This window comes from Drosophila kikkawai, chromosome 2R (genome assembly GCF_030179895.1).
Source record: "Drosophila kikkawai strain 14028-0561.14 chromosome 2R, DkikHiC1v2, whole genome shotgun sequence".
Lineage (NCBI taxonomy): Eukaryota > Metazoa > Arthropoda > Insecta > Diptera > Drosophilidae > Drosophila > Drosophila kikkawai.
Window position 1 is genome coordinate 17,982,682 of NC_091729.1, and position 14,744 is coordinate 17,997,425.

General features: G+C 44.1%; 1 protein-coding gene across 3 annotated transcripts; it reads right to left on the reverse strand.

Moving 5' to 3' along the window:
* Positions 1–2,781: 2,781 nt before the first annotated feature.
* Positions 2,782–9,252, reverse strand: LOC108082221 (organic cation transporter protein). Of its 3 annotated transcripts, none has more exons than XM_017177555.3 (4): positions 9,100–9,252; positions 5,020–5,397; positions 4,806–4,949; positions 2,782–4,738 (listed from the first exon to the last, which is right to left on the reverse strand). In XM_017177555.3, the coding sequence occupies exons 2-4, from the start codon at positions 5,388–5,390 to the stop codon at positions 3,775–3,777; spliced, it is 1,479 nt and encodes a 492-aa protein (XP_017033044.1). In that variant the 5' UTR covers positions 5,391–5,397; positions 9,100–9,252; the 3' UTR covers positions 2,782–3,774. The 3 variants fall into 3 exon arrangements, with proteins under 3 accessions (XP_017033044.1, XP_017033045.1, XP_070140282.1); XM_017177556.3 differs by lacking the exon at positions 9,100–9,252 and adding an exon at positions 7,062–7,339; XM_070284181.1 differs by lacking the exon at positions 9,100–9,252 and adding an exon at positions 6,467–6,574.
* Positions 9,253–14,744: the final 5,492 nt, after the last annotated feature.

Consider the following 14,744-nt stretch of genomic DNA (forward strand, 5'->3'; position numbering starts at 1 on the left):
AAATCCCCCTTTATTCGCTCCTCTCTCCACGACCAACCAACCTGTTTTGGCCAGGCCCTGTCTCATTGTGCCCTTTTTGGAGGCTCCTCGCTGACGTCGGCAGATTTAGCGCACGTAGCCCATTTAATAATGCCGCCAATTGTCATATTTGTGCAGCCAAAACGCTTGTCTCAGTACGCGATCTGTTGGCTGTTGGCTAAATTGCAGCAATTGCTTTTGGCCAGGCCCGGCAATTAAAAGCCATGGAGCTGTAAACGTATTTTACAGAGAGAGGTGGTTGTAAAGAGAATGAACTGATACATACTTTGTTAGTTCTACGTTATTTCTAAATTATACATATTTATACTGAATTGTATATATTTTCACAATTCTTTTCCAGCTTTTTGCTTAAAATATACCTATTACAAAATCAGAATCTAGCCACTCCCAGGACATTCATCCTCTGCTCCCCAACGAATTCATTTTTATTGGCAATTTTTTACCCCCGCCTGGGGCCACCCGCCTGTCATATCAATTGTCAATTTTAATTGCTGGCAGTTGTCATAACTCGGTTGTTAATTTTACAACTGTTTGGATCCACGGAGCTGTCACTTGATAGCGCCCACGACACATTTTGTGTTTCTTCTTTCTTTCGTTTTTGTCGTTGTTTTTTGTTGGCCGTTTTTTTATGGTTATATAACAGAAAGCTATGGGGCTCTGGACTCTAGATGTGGCCATATTCGATGACGAGCTCGGAGCCCCGGCTGCTTAATATGCAACTAGCGGCCATATTGAATCATCTGAGAGGCCGGCCGACCGGGGTTTCTGTCATTAATGAGTTTGCAGCTGCACCGAGCGAAATTTTGGGTCATTAATAATTAAAAACGGATTCAAAAAATAACAAAATATTTGAAAATTGTAATTACAAGATGTTAGCTTTCACTGAAAACTGAGAAAAAGGATTTAATAATACAAAAACATTAAATATAATATTCCGTTTTAAAAATTTCAAACTTTTCCTTAGTGCCTAGCTAAAACCTGAGCTTGGGATCCTGGCCCTGCTGATAAGGCTACACCACAGTCACGTAGATATGATTTGAAAGAAATCATACATTAAATCGTTGGACTGGCCGACAGCACGTTTAATTGCGGCCGATAAGGTGTTCCGCGGAATCCCCAGGCCCTGGACTCTCACTCCCATTACCATTTGCCACTCTCCTGGATAGGCCAGTCCATTCCCCATTACCATTCCAGCTCTCAGCCGCAATTAGTCAAACGAATTTGTAGCGCCCAGCTGAGGAATTAATCAGAAGTCGTCGCCGTTCGCAGCTCGCGTTTAAAATGCAAAATGCGTGCGCTAAATTACGGCGAACTGTGAGCCGCAAAAGCCCAGGCATTTTTCAGCATGTAAAGACAGAGAGAAAGAGAGAGAGCCGGCTCCTTTGTGGCCTGGCCCAAAAGAAGCTCCTCCAGCCAGGCCCAGACCTAGTCCAAGTGTCGCTCCGCTGGCAGATGATGATGATGACTCGTTTTGGCGTCGTGCTCGCCGGCGCGTCCACATTTGAATACTAATTGAATTTGGCCCGTCTTATAGTTCGCCCCGTTTGCGGTAAATATGATAAACAACAAAGCGCGTCATTTTGACATTTGCCTGCTTTATGCGCCCACGTTGCCACCAAAACTCCCACGACTCTGCTTCAGCCTGAGATCCAGCTCCAGCCTCATCCTCAGCTGAGCCTCGTCCCAGCCTCATCTCCAGAGCCAGCTCCTCGGTAATCGCAAATAGATATGCGGCTCAGATAATGATCGTCTTGGCGGTTGGCTGGCTTTGAACTTAAATGGGTTTTGTCTCCGTGCTGCCGCTGCTGCCAGTCTGCGGTTTTGGCCCGGCAAATTTGCCATGTGTTGGCCAAAAAAGCCCGCTTGTTGTGCACTTTGAGTGGCAGTTTTTGCCTTTACAACTCTGCTCAAGTGTCAGGTTTTTTTATGGCGTAAAATAGCAATCCATAGTCCTGGTTTTTCGCTGACACAAAGCCTTTGTTGATCATTAAAATTAGTCATTTTCGTTACAGCAAGGAATGTCGCTCGTGAGTGACCTTTGTGTTTATACATATATTATATTTTTTTATTAAATATATTAAATATATTAAGCCAAAATTAAAGTTACTTATATTCCTTACTAGAAATCCACCCTTTTTTGTAAGCTATTTATTTCCACCATATGCTCTCCCTTCGCTGTGCTTTTCTGCTTTGTTTTTTTCTGTTACTGAAACAATTAATTTTTATGGCATTCCTCTCAGCGCCGCTTGTCGCCTGTTGCTCCTTAATGGCTACACCGAAATACCTACAAATTGCCCCCCGGTCCAGGACGGACGTGTAGGAGGAGCGCTGTGGGACCTCAGTCGGGGCAACACAATGAATAATCATCGGGTGACTACAGTGGAGCCGCTCGGACCATTCATTTGGCCACAACTCACAGCATCAGCGGGCTGCAAAAATGCCTGGTAATTATCACTAAGACGCGCCGCCACTGATTAAGTATGCGACACCGCCAGTCGGCATCGCTCCACAGTCCCTCGAATTCTGACAGTCTGCGCACCGCTGACATGACAAGCTGCCAGTGCCGAGATGACGCTAAAAACTCGCTCCACTCTGAATCCTTGCCTGCAAGTGCAACTGGAGGTGCATCTCTTCGGCTTTATGTGGCCAAGTGCCGACAACTGACGGCTGATTGCACTGAAAAAAAGAAGTTGTGTCATCTGATTCAAGGGGACTTTGACTTGACATTTCATTGACAAAAAGTGACAGTATCCTAAAAATATCCTTTTTATTAACACTAATAGTTGTAGTAAGTTTTCTTTTAAGGGACAATCAATTTATTTATACCAAAAACTATACTTAGCACTTTAGGTAATATTAAATTAGGGATGCACCTGTTATTTCCTCTGTAGCCTAGGGAATATGCTCACACAAGGGCCGATGAAGACCCAGAGCCGCATACAAATGAGGCGTGCCCAATGTTGACAATGAATATTAACCTTGAGTGCTGCTCCCAGCCGGTTTTTGCCTGGCCAAGGTCATCGGATCTCGAGGATGTGGAGATGGTGCGATGAGATGCTTGCCGATAATTGCCATAGTCTCCGCTAATGGAATTGCCGTGAGTGTCATTCGCGCTGATGTGTGTAATCGATTCCAAGTGGGTTTATTCAGTGGTATACAGACTATGAGTTCATAAAAATAGAAAATTAAGTCTAAAATCTAAAACTAAGAATTAATCTAATAACATATGTTTTGTATTTGGGTCTTTAGGCTATAAGCTAGTTGTTACCCACATTCTCCTTGAATAATTTGAATGCTCTCTCACGTGCTATCGATGGGTTTTGGGTTCACATGCCAAGCATCCATTCCCAGTCGCTTCGTGGCGGTTTCCCAATGCTATTTCTATTTTTCGCCATTTGGCTGAGAGTTTGCACCTCGACATTAACAGTCGCCGGTTACCAGTTACCAAAAAGAGCTGGATTCGGATTCAGACGACTGCTAACCCAGTTTTAATAATCACGAAGTGGAAGTTAGTGCGCGGTAATTACCTTTTGCATTCGCTAGATTTTTCAATATTTTCGCCTCTCGTTTGCGGCACGAAAGGCACTTGGTTCGGTTTGACTGACATATCGCATCGCACAAATCGCAAATTAAGTCGAAATTTAATAATTGCGGGGCCCAGACACTAACTCTGTCTGTGCCCAAAAACTATTTAATTTTGTGCTTAGCTACACTTGGGGAAAACTCCTGGCAGAGTTATTTTTTCTGCTTGCGTCCAAACTGCTCGCCGTCTTCGAGACTCTCCGGAAGGGGCAAGCCGCGCGTCTCCGGAATAAACAGGGTGCAGATGATGGCCAGTACGCAGAAGATCCCAAAGACGACCGGGGCAATCCAACCCCCGAAGACTTTAAGGTCGCATATATATGGGGCAATAACGGACCCAACCCGGCCCACCATCGAGCAGAGTCCCATGCCGTTGGAGCGGACAACAGTGGGAAAGAGCTCGCCGCCGTAGAGGTAGACATTGGGGAAGGATATCGAGGCCCCAAAGAGTCCCAGGGTGGCGCAGACCACCTGAGCCACGGAGCCAAAGTTAAAGAGGCAGGCCAGCAGGAACAGGCCCAGCGCACACAGAAAGTTCGAGAGGATGAGCGTCTTCTTGCGGCCCAGATACTTTGTCAGCACCACGCAAAGGCAGGTGCCCGGAATGCCCACGACGGCCGCGATCAGGTTGTTCACGAAGATGTCCCCGCCCAGCTGGGACACGTACTGGGCGGTGCCGTAGTAGACCATGCACGTCACCAACCAGTTGGTGGCCATGCAGATGGTCTTCAGCCGGAGGTATGGCGTCCGGAACAGGTCCAGCACATTGCCTTTTTTCAACGGCTGGAGGGCAGTCTTCACCGCATACGCTGCCTCGATTTCCGGCCGGACAGTCTCTGTCGGCGCCTTGTTGCACTTTGCGATCTTCTCCAGGATCCTAATGGCCTTATCCAGCCGGCCCGTGGAGAAGAGCCAGCGCGGCGACTCCGGCACTAGCCAGATGTAGACCACGAACACGACCGAGAAGATGGTAATGGCGAACTGGAACCAGCGCCAATCACGGATGAAGTACGCGAACACGGCCAGGGAGGCGTGGCCGATGTTGAATGGTATCTGGTACAAAATGGCTATGAGCTCACGCTTAGAGGGCCCTATGATCTCCATAAGCAGCACGAAACTGTGGATGGAATTACATAAATTACAGGATGTACACATAATTTTCGAGATTTTGAAGCTGCACCCACCTGATTGTCATGGTTCCGCCTGTGGCGAAGGCCACCAGGAACCGGAAAAGGCAGTAGAACCAGAAGTAGGGCGACACGCAGACGATCAGACCGGTGATCAATTGCATGAAGCAGCAAGTCAGAAAGGCTGGTCGGCGTCCAAAACTGTGGAAATTGTCAAATGAAGTTGAAAAGAGTTATGTTAAGTTTTGAGTTATACTATTCCGATACTCACCGATCTCCCAACATGCCAAAAGTCATGCCCCCAAACATAATGCCCGCCATGACGATGGACTGGGACATGCTCACCAGTGGCTTGAGAGCGCAAATGAGATTCCATTCGGTGGCTATGGTCGACTGAAAGACACTGGTGTCGAACTCGACCTCCTCGCAGTCCTTGCAGCACACATCTGTCACATTTTCTGTCTTGCAGGATTCAGGTGTGGGGGCGGCCAGGAAAATGTGTCCCAAAGTGTGCCAGCCAGAGCCGAATTTGCACAGCAGGATGAGGAAGAAAAAGAAAAGGTGGTAGCGGCGGAAGTCGCCGATCTGCGAGATGATCGGATCGGCAGTCTTCTCCACGGGCTTCAGTATCTTATCGGCCATGGTTAAGCTTTAAAAATCAAGAGTTATTTAGTTAATTATGGTAATCGAACTTAATTTTATATTATTTTCTTCGAGTGTAGGTCTACTACAAATTCCTGTGGGTGGACTTTCTCAAATATTTGCCGTTGAACACATCGAGAGCGGTGCGGCTCAGTGCAGACTGGCGTGAAAATATGGAACTCGGAGTAACCGGAGATAGCGAATTCATTTGCAAGCCAAACCGATCAGCAAAAACCAGTTTTTGGCCGAACAGAGAGAGAGCCAAGCAGCGTGACACCTTGAGCTGGATCAATGGAAGTTGGAGTCGGACTTAGACTCGGTTGGGGGACTGAGGAGCATTAGCACTTGGCGACGGATGCACCAGCGATCCATGGCATTTGGGGATTTGCTGGAAAACGGGAGTACGGCAAAAGGCCAAGAGACTGGGGCCAAAACTCTTACTCTTTAACTCTTTAAGTAGGTAAATGAAGCCGGCTGTCTGGTTAATTGGAGGTAGGTGCGCCCGCGCCCGCAATGCTGGCTGCCATCTAGCCGGCAGATTAAGCCATTGTCTGCTGGCAGATAGCGCGGCCCGAGTCCCAGTTACCCATTAAGATGGCTTAATTAAGGAGGCACCACTCTGGGCCAGAGTGAAAGTTGGAATAGCTCGAGAGTAAGGAGAGCGGCTGGGAGATTTGCGCTCCGAGATTCCGCGGCGAGTTCCCACGGCAGCGACAACCTGTCTGGCGGCGCAGGTATTTTACTCGTACTTTTGCGCAATCGTCAATGGCTGGCAAAATGTCACAACAATTGCCAATAAATTATATATGCAAATTGGATGGCCAATCAATGGCAAACACACGCTCTCGGGGCAGCGTTATAATACGATCGCCACATGATAAATCTGGCAAGAGCGCCCACGGGGGAGTTTGAATATCACGGACAATGTGTGTGCTTTCGGCAATGCCTTTGTTTGGCCACAAGATCGCCATTCAATTGGTTATTGCTAAAATATATATATTTTAGCTATGCGGGTGCATAAAAATATACAATGATTGCTTTGGCATAATACATAATATTTATTTTAATGCTATTACCAAACAAAATTCAATTATTCCGATTTTAGCTGCTCAACTCTCAAAGTATTTGAGTCTTGAATTTCGGTTTTTAAACACTTAGTGAACGAAAAATAATTTTAAATAAAATATGTTTTTTAATAAATATTATGTTTAGCGATGACAACATTTGTAAAGCCTATTTAAGCAATTTAATTGCTTTGTTTTGCTAAGCTTATTCGCATACAAATCATTGATAAGGCTTCCTGGTATTGATAAGACTTGGCATGGAATCAAACGTAATCATACAAGCTATTGAAATCATTATACATTTCCAAGAAATTAAAGGGTTAAATGGACATAGAATTAAATATTCAACCCTCAATAAATACTAATAATCTTCAAGGAAAAGTTCTATTTATAAACATGTTTACACTTTTCCATAAGAAGAAAATGTTTTACAAAGACAGATTAATCCTTTTTGGTTTACCATAGCAAACTTGAAATCCTCTTTTTCAACAACATGTATAAGTGTAACTTTAACTCATATATTTCATATTTCTGATTTATAAGTTCTTTAATTAATATAATTATTCCCTATAATGATTAATTATTTTATCTTAGACCAAAGTCTTACCTATTTAACTTTACGTTCTGGTTTCACTTTCACTTATCTCTTAATAACATTAGATTTGCATTTGAATTTCTCTCACAATCACTATTTCCAAGCTTTAAACATCTTTATTTCCTAAAATATTCGGATGTTTCACTAAAATTGGGGGCTTGTCCCGTTGCCAGTCTGATTTATGTAATTCAAGCGGTAAACACTGATTAGTTCCCCATCCGTAATCTCGCCCTCGAACCACGTCCGAAGGGTTTTGGAGCTCCGCAATCAATGTGAGCGACGTTCCGCGACTGAAAACTGAAAGCTGGGAGAACCGAGATGCCGATAAGGAAATATGTACTTTAGTCTCTGGGTGATAACTGGCGATCGACGGCCGCCGCGACTGTGGCAAAAACAATGCCAAATGGCGCTGAACTGAAAGGCAGATAACGCCTGTCTATTTATGTTATCTCACCTGAGATAAACCCTTTCCTATATGCTGCTTAGATAATCGTCTAGGTAAACATCTCAAGCTGATATCTCGGCTTCTGTGTTGGAAAATAAAGCAAAGGTGTTTGTGGTTTATTAATTAATGGCGACATCTCTAGCTGATATCCAAATCAAAATCGTGTCGATATCGGAAACTTATAAAAGCCAAACATAATCACGCAGTGTCCATCAGTTGACCACGAGTTTGCCAAATGATAATAATTCGTCTTGATAATAATTTGTTTAAACATATTTCTCGATACTAAAACAACAACAAAGTTGATTTATTTAGTGGTAATTAAGATTAATTCCCCTTTAACCATTTGCTATAAATATTTTTTCGTTTTGGTTTATTTTTGTAGCTTGATAGTGAATTAATGTGTGAAAATATTCAATTAGCTAAAAAAAAAACATTCAAAGCATTCATGATCATTGAAGGATTTTAAAGAGTCATAATTTTTTCTAAAAAACCCGAAATACTTAACTGCTTTGTGATTTAAAGCCTTTAAAGTCAAGAGGTTTATTTTCCAACGAGTTAACAAATCGTTTATGTTCTTATTCTATATTCCCATAGAATTTCGCCGCTCAAACTATATTGATATCGATATTTTCATCCTCCCATTTTCCACTGAACTGGCGTGCAACCACAAAAACTAAATCCAATTAAAGAGCCCGCTTAATATTTACATTTGCTGCCCTGACAAGTGGCCTAAGCCGATTTCAGTGCCCTGAATGGCCGCCAAACTGTGTGCTGGAACTGTTTAGGCCAGATATTTGCGGGACTGGTGCGGTGCGGGGTATTTATGGCAACGGGGCAACGCTCCAATTAGCACACAAAAGGATTACAGGGGAAAATGCCAAAATTCTGCAGCTACTGCTGCTGCTGCCGAGCATTCGGCACTTGGCCCGGCCAGCTTTGGAGCTCTATGCGGTTTTTCCTCCATAATTGCTGACCGGGACTGAAGTGGACAGTGGTCGAGTGGCCCTGGTCGTCGGATTGGGCCGGAATCCACTTGAGAGCTAGCGAGCAAATCAGGCAGCAGGCAGCCAAAGCAGTGAGCAGCATTTAATTTCCACCGCCACCTCCTTGTCCTCCTCGTCGCAATCAAAATATTTTATAGGTTGGCCATAAAGAAATTCATAAAGCGAACAGCAGCGGCAGCGGCAACTGCAACTCTGCCAATTCATACGAAAATTGCTAACTCAGCGCTCACATATATCATCTTTATGCGCGGCCACGCCCCTTTCAGCTCGTAGTAAATTGACAAATGCAGCGGGCCCAGTCTGCGAGATGTCTTTGCCACTATTTAAGGTCTTTTACGAGGTTACTCTCGGCCGAGGCAGGGCATAAGAGGACTGGTGAAATCCCTGGAAGCTGCGAGCAGCGGGATGAAAAAGCGCACCAAAAACTATGAGCAGCGCTTAGCGAAATAAAAATGCTTGTAATATGTAGTTAAAGTCCAACTAAGGCGATTACAAAGTGGAAAAAGTCGACTAACTGATGCTTTATAAAATTATTTTAATTATAATTTAGATAATTACTAGTAATACTTCCTTTGAAGTTATATATTAAATGTCTCACCTCCACTAAAATCCGTTGGTTTCTGCAGTTACTCACTTCACACCTGCCAACTGTTCGTTTTCAACTGAGAAAAATCAATATACTGACCTTACTTTATATATGGAAAAGTGGCAAACATGTCTAAGCCACCCTTGGAGCGAAACACACCTTAACCTACCTGTTTGCTTATCGAGCATCTGCCGGTCTGTCTTTTTGCAATTAGCTACCTGTTCACCTGTAGGTAGATAGCTTGTAAACCTTCAGAACGAATCGATAGAAGTATGCCACTTGTACTTAGGGTCTGGTATTTGTATATACATTTTCTTGGCTACGACTTAAACTTCATTTTGAGCAAAGTGTTTGATTATTCGTTCATGCCCCAGTCGGGATCCTAGAGCATTCCTGAGGGAAGAGGCAGCTAGAAACAAAGAGCCGCATCAACGCTTTTGGCCCCGGTCGCCTTGGCTTTTTACCCTGGCCCTATTCCTCTCTAAATCCGCTTTGATTAAGTGCTCAGTCTTTTATGTGGAGATTTTTTAATCGTTACCTCGTCCCCGCCGGAGGAGTCGGAGTCCGGAGCCCGGCTAGAGTCCGAAGGGCGTGCATGTGACCATGCCCCGTAGATTAATCGCTAATCTGTCCCTGGAGGGCGGACTGACATTTTTAAAAACTGCGCAAAGACGCTGCCTCATCCTCATCCTCAACCTCAACCCGTCGGCCAGTCGGAGTTGTCCCTGGCTTTTTCATTCCGTCACTCGTTGGACTCGCAGTTGGACTGGGATTCGCACCTCGTTCCCGGTGCCCTTTTTGGCTTTATAAATAAATTAATAAATTTAAGCCAGCATTAATTGTTATGCAGCTCGGCCGGGCGGCAGATTAATGTTTTAATTTCGTTCGCCTAGCTTTCGATTAATTTATGCGCGCCCTGTTTGCAATTTGTATTCCGTTGTTTTTACCTTTTTTTTTTATTTTTGAGTAATTTCCCATGGCCGAAGGCCCTGAAGTGCATTAACGTGGAATGCGGCTGCCGCTGCGGGCTTTTGCTGAAATTGTTAATTTCGAAGGATAATAAAGCGCGGCGATATGTTGCGGCCAAGCCGGGCCCCTTTCAATTTGCACTGGACGGACGTCCTAATGTGTGTCACATAAATCAGAGCTCACCGAGATCTCTGTTTCCTTGTGATCATCTGCCTGCCCGGCTTGCCCATTTCGGGATCTAGTGTTTTAGTGGCTTTGATTAGGATCCAGAAGCTGGTGAGAATGATGATGAGCGGCCTGACAACACTTGCCAGATTAATGGTAGAATGGGAAGGCCCCTCCCCCTGGTTTTCCTTCCTGTAACGATCGCAGCTAGTTGCTCACTTAAGTCATTTGTAGGAAAATCTATACAGTTTTTGATAGCTACTAAACAAATGCTTGGATTTTATTTTAATTACTACATTTAGTATTATATTTTTAACACTTGCATTGCATACAAAATTATATAGTTTTTATTGTGTACTTTAAACTTTACAGTTTCAGGCTAGAGCAGGTATTTTTCACCCTCCCCTGGCATCGCCTTTGAGGGCTCTAATCAATTTTGGTGGCCAGCGGCCTCGGCGGCCAAGTGTGTTGCCTTTACCTGATTTACGCGTGACGGGCACGCAAATCGAGGCGTTTAATTTCCGCCGCCGACAGCCGCTCTCACCACAGCCTGTCAGTCAGCTGGGCAGCTGTCATAATACCGCTTCGGAAACCCTCGACATTCGACTTGCGACCCTCGACCCACGACCCATGATCCAAGACTCTGGGCTTGGCATGGGCTTCAGGCCAGCAACAGACCAGAAGGTAAATAAACCCCTTGTCGGGGCCGCTGCTTTATGCATAATTAGCTTTTGCCGAGGCGAAACTTTGGCCCGGTGTAAATATGTTGCAAACTTTTAATTTATGCCTAGGACGAAGCAGGAGCAGCAGCAGCAGCAGGAGCAGGATCAGAAGCACCGGGCATCGGTTATAGCATAGTTGGCCGTTCAGTTTGCTCTACATACTGCATAAGCAAACATATTTTAATTTGGGGTTGTGTTTACATGCTGCTCCGTGCCACGCTTCAAGTCACACAACACGGCAACAGAAACAATAATAAGAACAGGACCTGGGACAACAGGACAGCAGGACTAACAGCATCCGGAAGTCCAACGAGCACCTGGCTACAGCATTTTCGGTTTGTAAATATATTTTAAGGGTCAATAAAGATTTGTTTTTTAGGACTTATTTTCTTAAGAACAGCTATATTTTGAGTAATATTATATATGCTTTCATTTCTTCAGTATATTGTTCCATTATTTCAAGGCCATTATAAAAACCCTTACCTTGTGAAACAGTGTTACTTCCCCTGTGGGGGAGCTGTGGGGCCCCAGCCGCATACGCATGCAGTGCATTATCGCCAGTGCCATATCAGACACAAACATAAATGCAAACAATAATATTTGCTTAAAATTGGCTCCGCCTGGACACAAGGGGGTACTAACCGATATCGGGCCGGGGTGGCTTGGTGCGTTCTCGACCGTTCCGATGGCGAAAGAAATAAGGGGCAACATGTGTTTTACATGCCACTGCCGCTGCAGCTAGAACTGCAGCAGGGGCTGGGCTACTGGAGGAGGCCGACTGCTGTTTGCTGTTCAATCAGTCGTTCAGTTTATGGTACCCTCCGACTGCCGATCCGCCCGATAGTCCCCACTCTATATATGCATGCATACATTCTGCCTTCTGCTGCCCCGAGTGCGCAACTTCACAGCCTTGTTTACTCTCCGACTTGTTTTCGCTGCTGTAGCTGCACTTAACGAAGTTATTTCTACTATACATGGGATTTTGTGACTATTCTGTAGGAGGTATAAAAACATTTAAAGTATTTTTTTAAATTACTAAAAGGGGGAAAGGTTATATAAATTTATAAATATAGCAAACACTGTATAAGAGTATAATTTTAAACATTAATTTAATTTCAGAAATAATGTATTTTACATTTTACCAAACAGATAATTTTTTAAAAAAGGTTTTTCTACAATTTTTTTTGGTTAGTGTGCGCTCTGCATTGCGTATACGCCGCGTGCGCCATTGCTGCCCATTTTGCACCTGACATTTCTGCGCCGCCTTTGCTTTGGCACTGCAGCACAACTTTATGCAAATGCAGCCAAATATTCTGGACCGGTTCACTCTTTTTTCGTGACAGGAGGCCCCACCTCTGTCGCAATAAAAAAATGGACTAACATGGTCACAGAGGCAACAAAGTATCCAGTTCAAATGCCAAGGCCCAGTGGCTTTTACTAAGTTACTTTACATAAAATAAACCCTGTTACTTTGTGTGAAATAAAATAAAAACTACACCTTGATATGGGTTATATTTTAAGATAATTTCATTGAAATTTAATTGTTACTTTCCCAACTTTGTAACTTTACAATTTTTGTTCTTCGTTCCACTGAAGTTTTCTCTTTGCTTTTACCTAAAAATACGGTTAGTGCCATCTCGACTGCATCGATAAGAGGAGAAACAGTGCGTGCCATAATGGTAATGCGTTCCACCAATGATTTAATCCCTTGGCCGTGCAAAATGCATTTTAATTACACGCCAGCGGCGATGGAAGTGCACTTTAGCATACTTAACAGGGCCACTTGGCGAGATTTTACGGCTCCGGGATCCTCTCTGGATGCCGGCACTCTAACTATCCTTTTCGGCTGCTGCTGCTGCTGCTGCTGGATTTTAAAATGCACATCATAAATGCATTCATTTGTGACACTTGATGTAATTTGTTAGTGCGGTAATTACATAAAAGTGCAATGGCCAAACAATCACACACTTAAAAGCCTTTCCCTTGGGGGGCGAAAGGCGAACGACGAATGGCGGTTGCTGGATGGCGAGGGGCGGGGATATTGGGAGCACTTCCGGTGCATGCGTGTGCGCGAAATCGCATTAAAATTAATGTAATTTACAACAATGACCATTAACTTAAATTAGCGATGAAATGCAGTGGCCGCTGTGAGGCGAAAGGGTATCCCGCACACATGTCCTTGCGGCATGTGTGGCATGCAGTCACGTGCATTTCGGCCAGTGTCCCATCGCTTTCGTTGTCTGGTCATTCGGGAGCTCCAGCCTTTGTTTTCAAACAGGCGCCAAGGAAACAAATCATTTGCACACACAGTGGACACACACACACACACCTACAGCTCCCTTTCCCCCCTGCCGTTGCCATGGCCAACAAATTAACGACCATAAAGCGATTTTCAGCAACGGCGGGTGCACAGGGGGCGGCAACGGCGATGGTGGAAATTTACGAGCGCGACTGCCGCCCCAAAAATTATAGCGTACATAAATTGTTAAATGCGAAATCCTTTGATTTTAATTACGCCGAGAATTTTTATTGCCAGACATGCGGATGCGGATGCCGAACTCGGACTTTTCCAGCTTTTCCCAGCTTCCTGGCAGATACTACACGGCTCCTTTCCGCTTTGTTCTCCTTCGCCGGCCAGCCAGCTAGCCAGGCAAATTAATTTTAATTGTGGTTTCGCTGACGTAATTAATTGCAAGTAACCTCGAACACTTGAAGAAAAATGTTGTTTAGAAAGTAAAAGCATCCCACTGGAAAAATGTCTAAAAAAGTTTCATTTTGTTACTTCAGAAAAACTTACCTTGATAAACAAAGTAATGTAAATGCAAATTTAAACTTTGAATCATGTTTTTTTCTGCGTGCAGAGGAAGGCAAAAAGAAAGGAAATTCATCTAAAATATGCGGCGTGCTTGATGGCCTATCAAAACAAATCAAATGAAACGCATATTTCTGCTTCAATTAATGGAATTAATTGAAATTTAATGAACTTAATTGTTTATGCGGCTCCCAGTTACCTTTTCCACCTGCAGGCTGGCAGGCAGCTCGCGGTTAACGCAGAAAATATGCAAAATGGAACAAAGGCAAAGCGGAAATGGCAAATGGCTGCCGAAAAATGGCGGCGAAATCAAAATCAAAGGCAGTGGCAAAGTACTCAAAGCATTTCCTGTGCTGAAAATTTAATAAAGTCCCCTCGAAGGCGCCGGGACAAAATGGCCACGCGCCTGTCAGCGATTCCCACAGGAATCCTGGCCGGTATCCTGGCATTTATTTGTGCCTCCCTCCCCCCTTTTCATACATATATATATTCTCTTTTATATATATACAACTCACCCCTCGATTCGCAGGCATTTTTCAATTTCTTGTGATTTTTAAGATGGCCCGGCAAATGACAAAGTCTCAACATTTTAACAACGTATTATGGCTAAGCAGGATAATAACACTTGGACTTCCTTTCCGCTCTTGCTTGTATGAGTGTGTGTGTGTGTGTGTGTGTGTGAGTGAGTGTGAGCAAGTGCAAACAAAGCTGAAATAAAGATACTTCCGGCCGTGACCAGTGACAAGCACTTTAGTTGCGGCCAGCAGACAAAGGAATTGGAGCCGGGACCCCAACGAATGGTGTTGGGATTTTGGAGGATTTTCAGCGGAATTCCAGCAGATTTTTGGCTAGGTTTTTTGATAAATTTGCAAAGAAAATTATACAGACAAAAGTAAATAATTAAAAATAGCATTTATTTTGAAAATGTAGGCTAAAAGTATGCCTAATTATAACCGTAGCTATACTAGAATTCTATTTATTTATTTTAA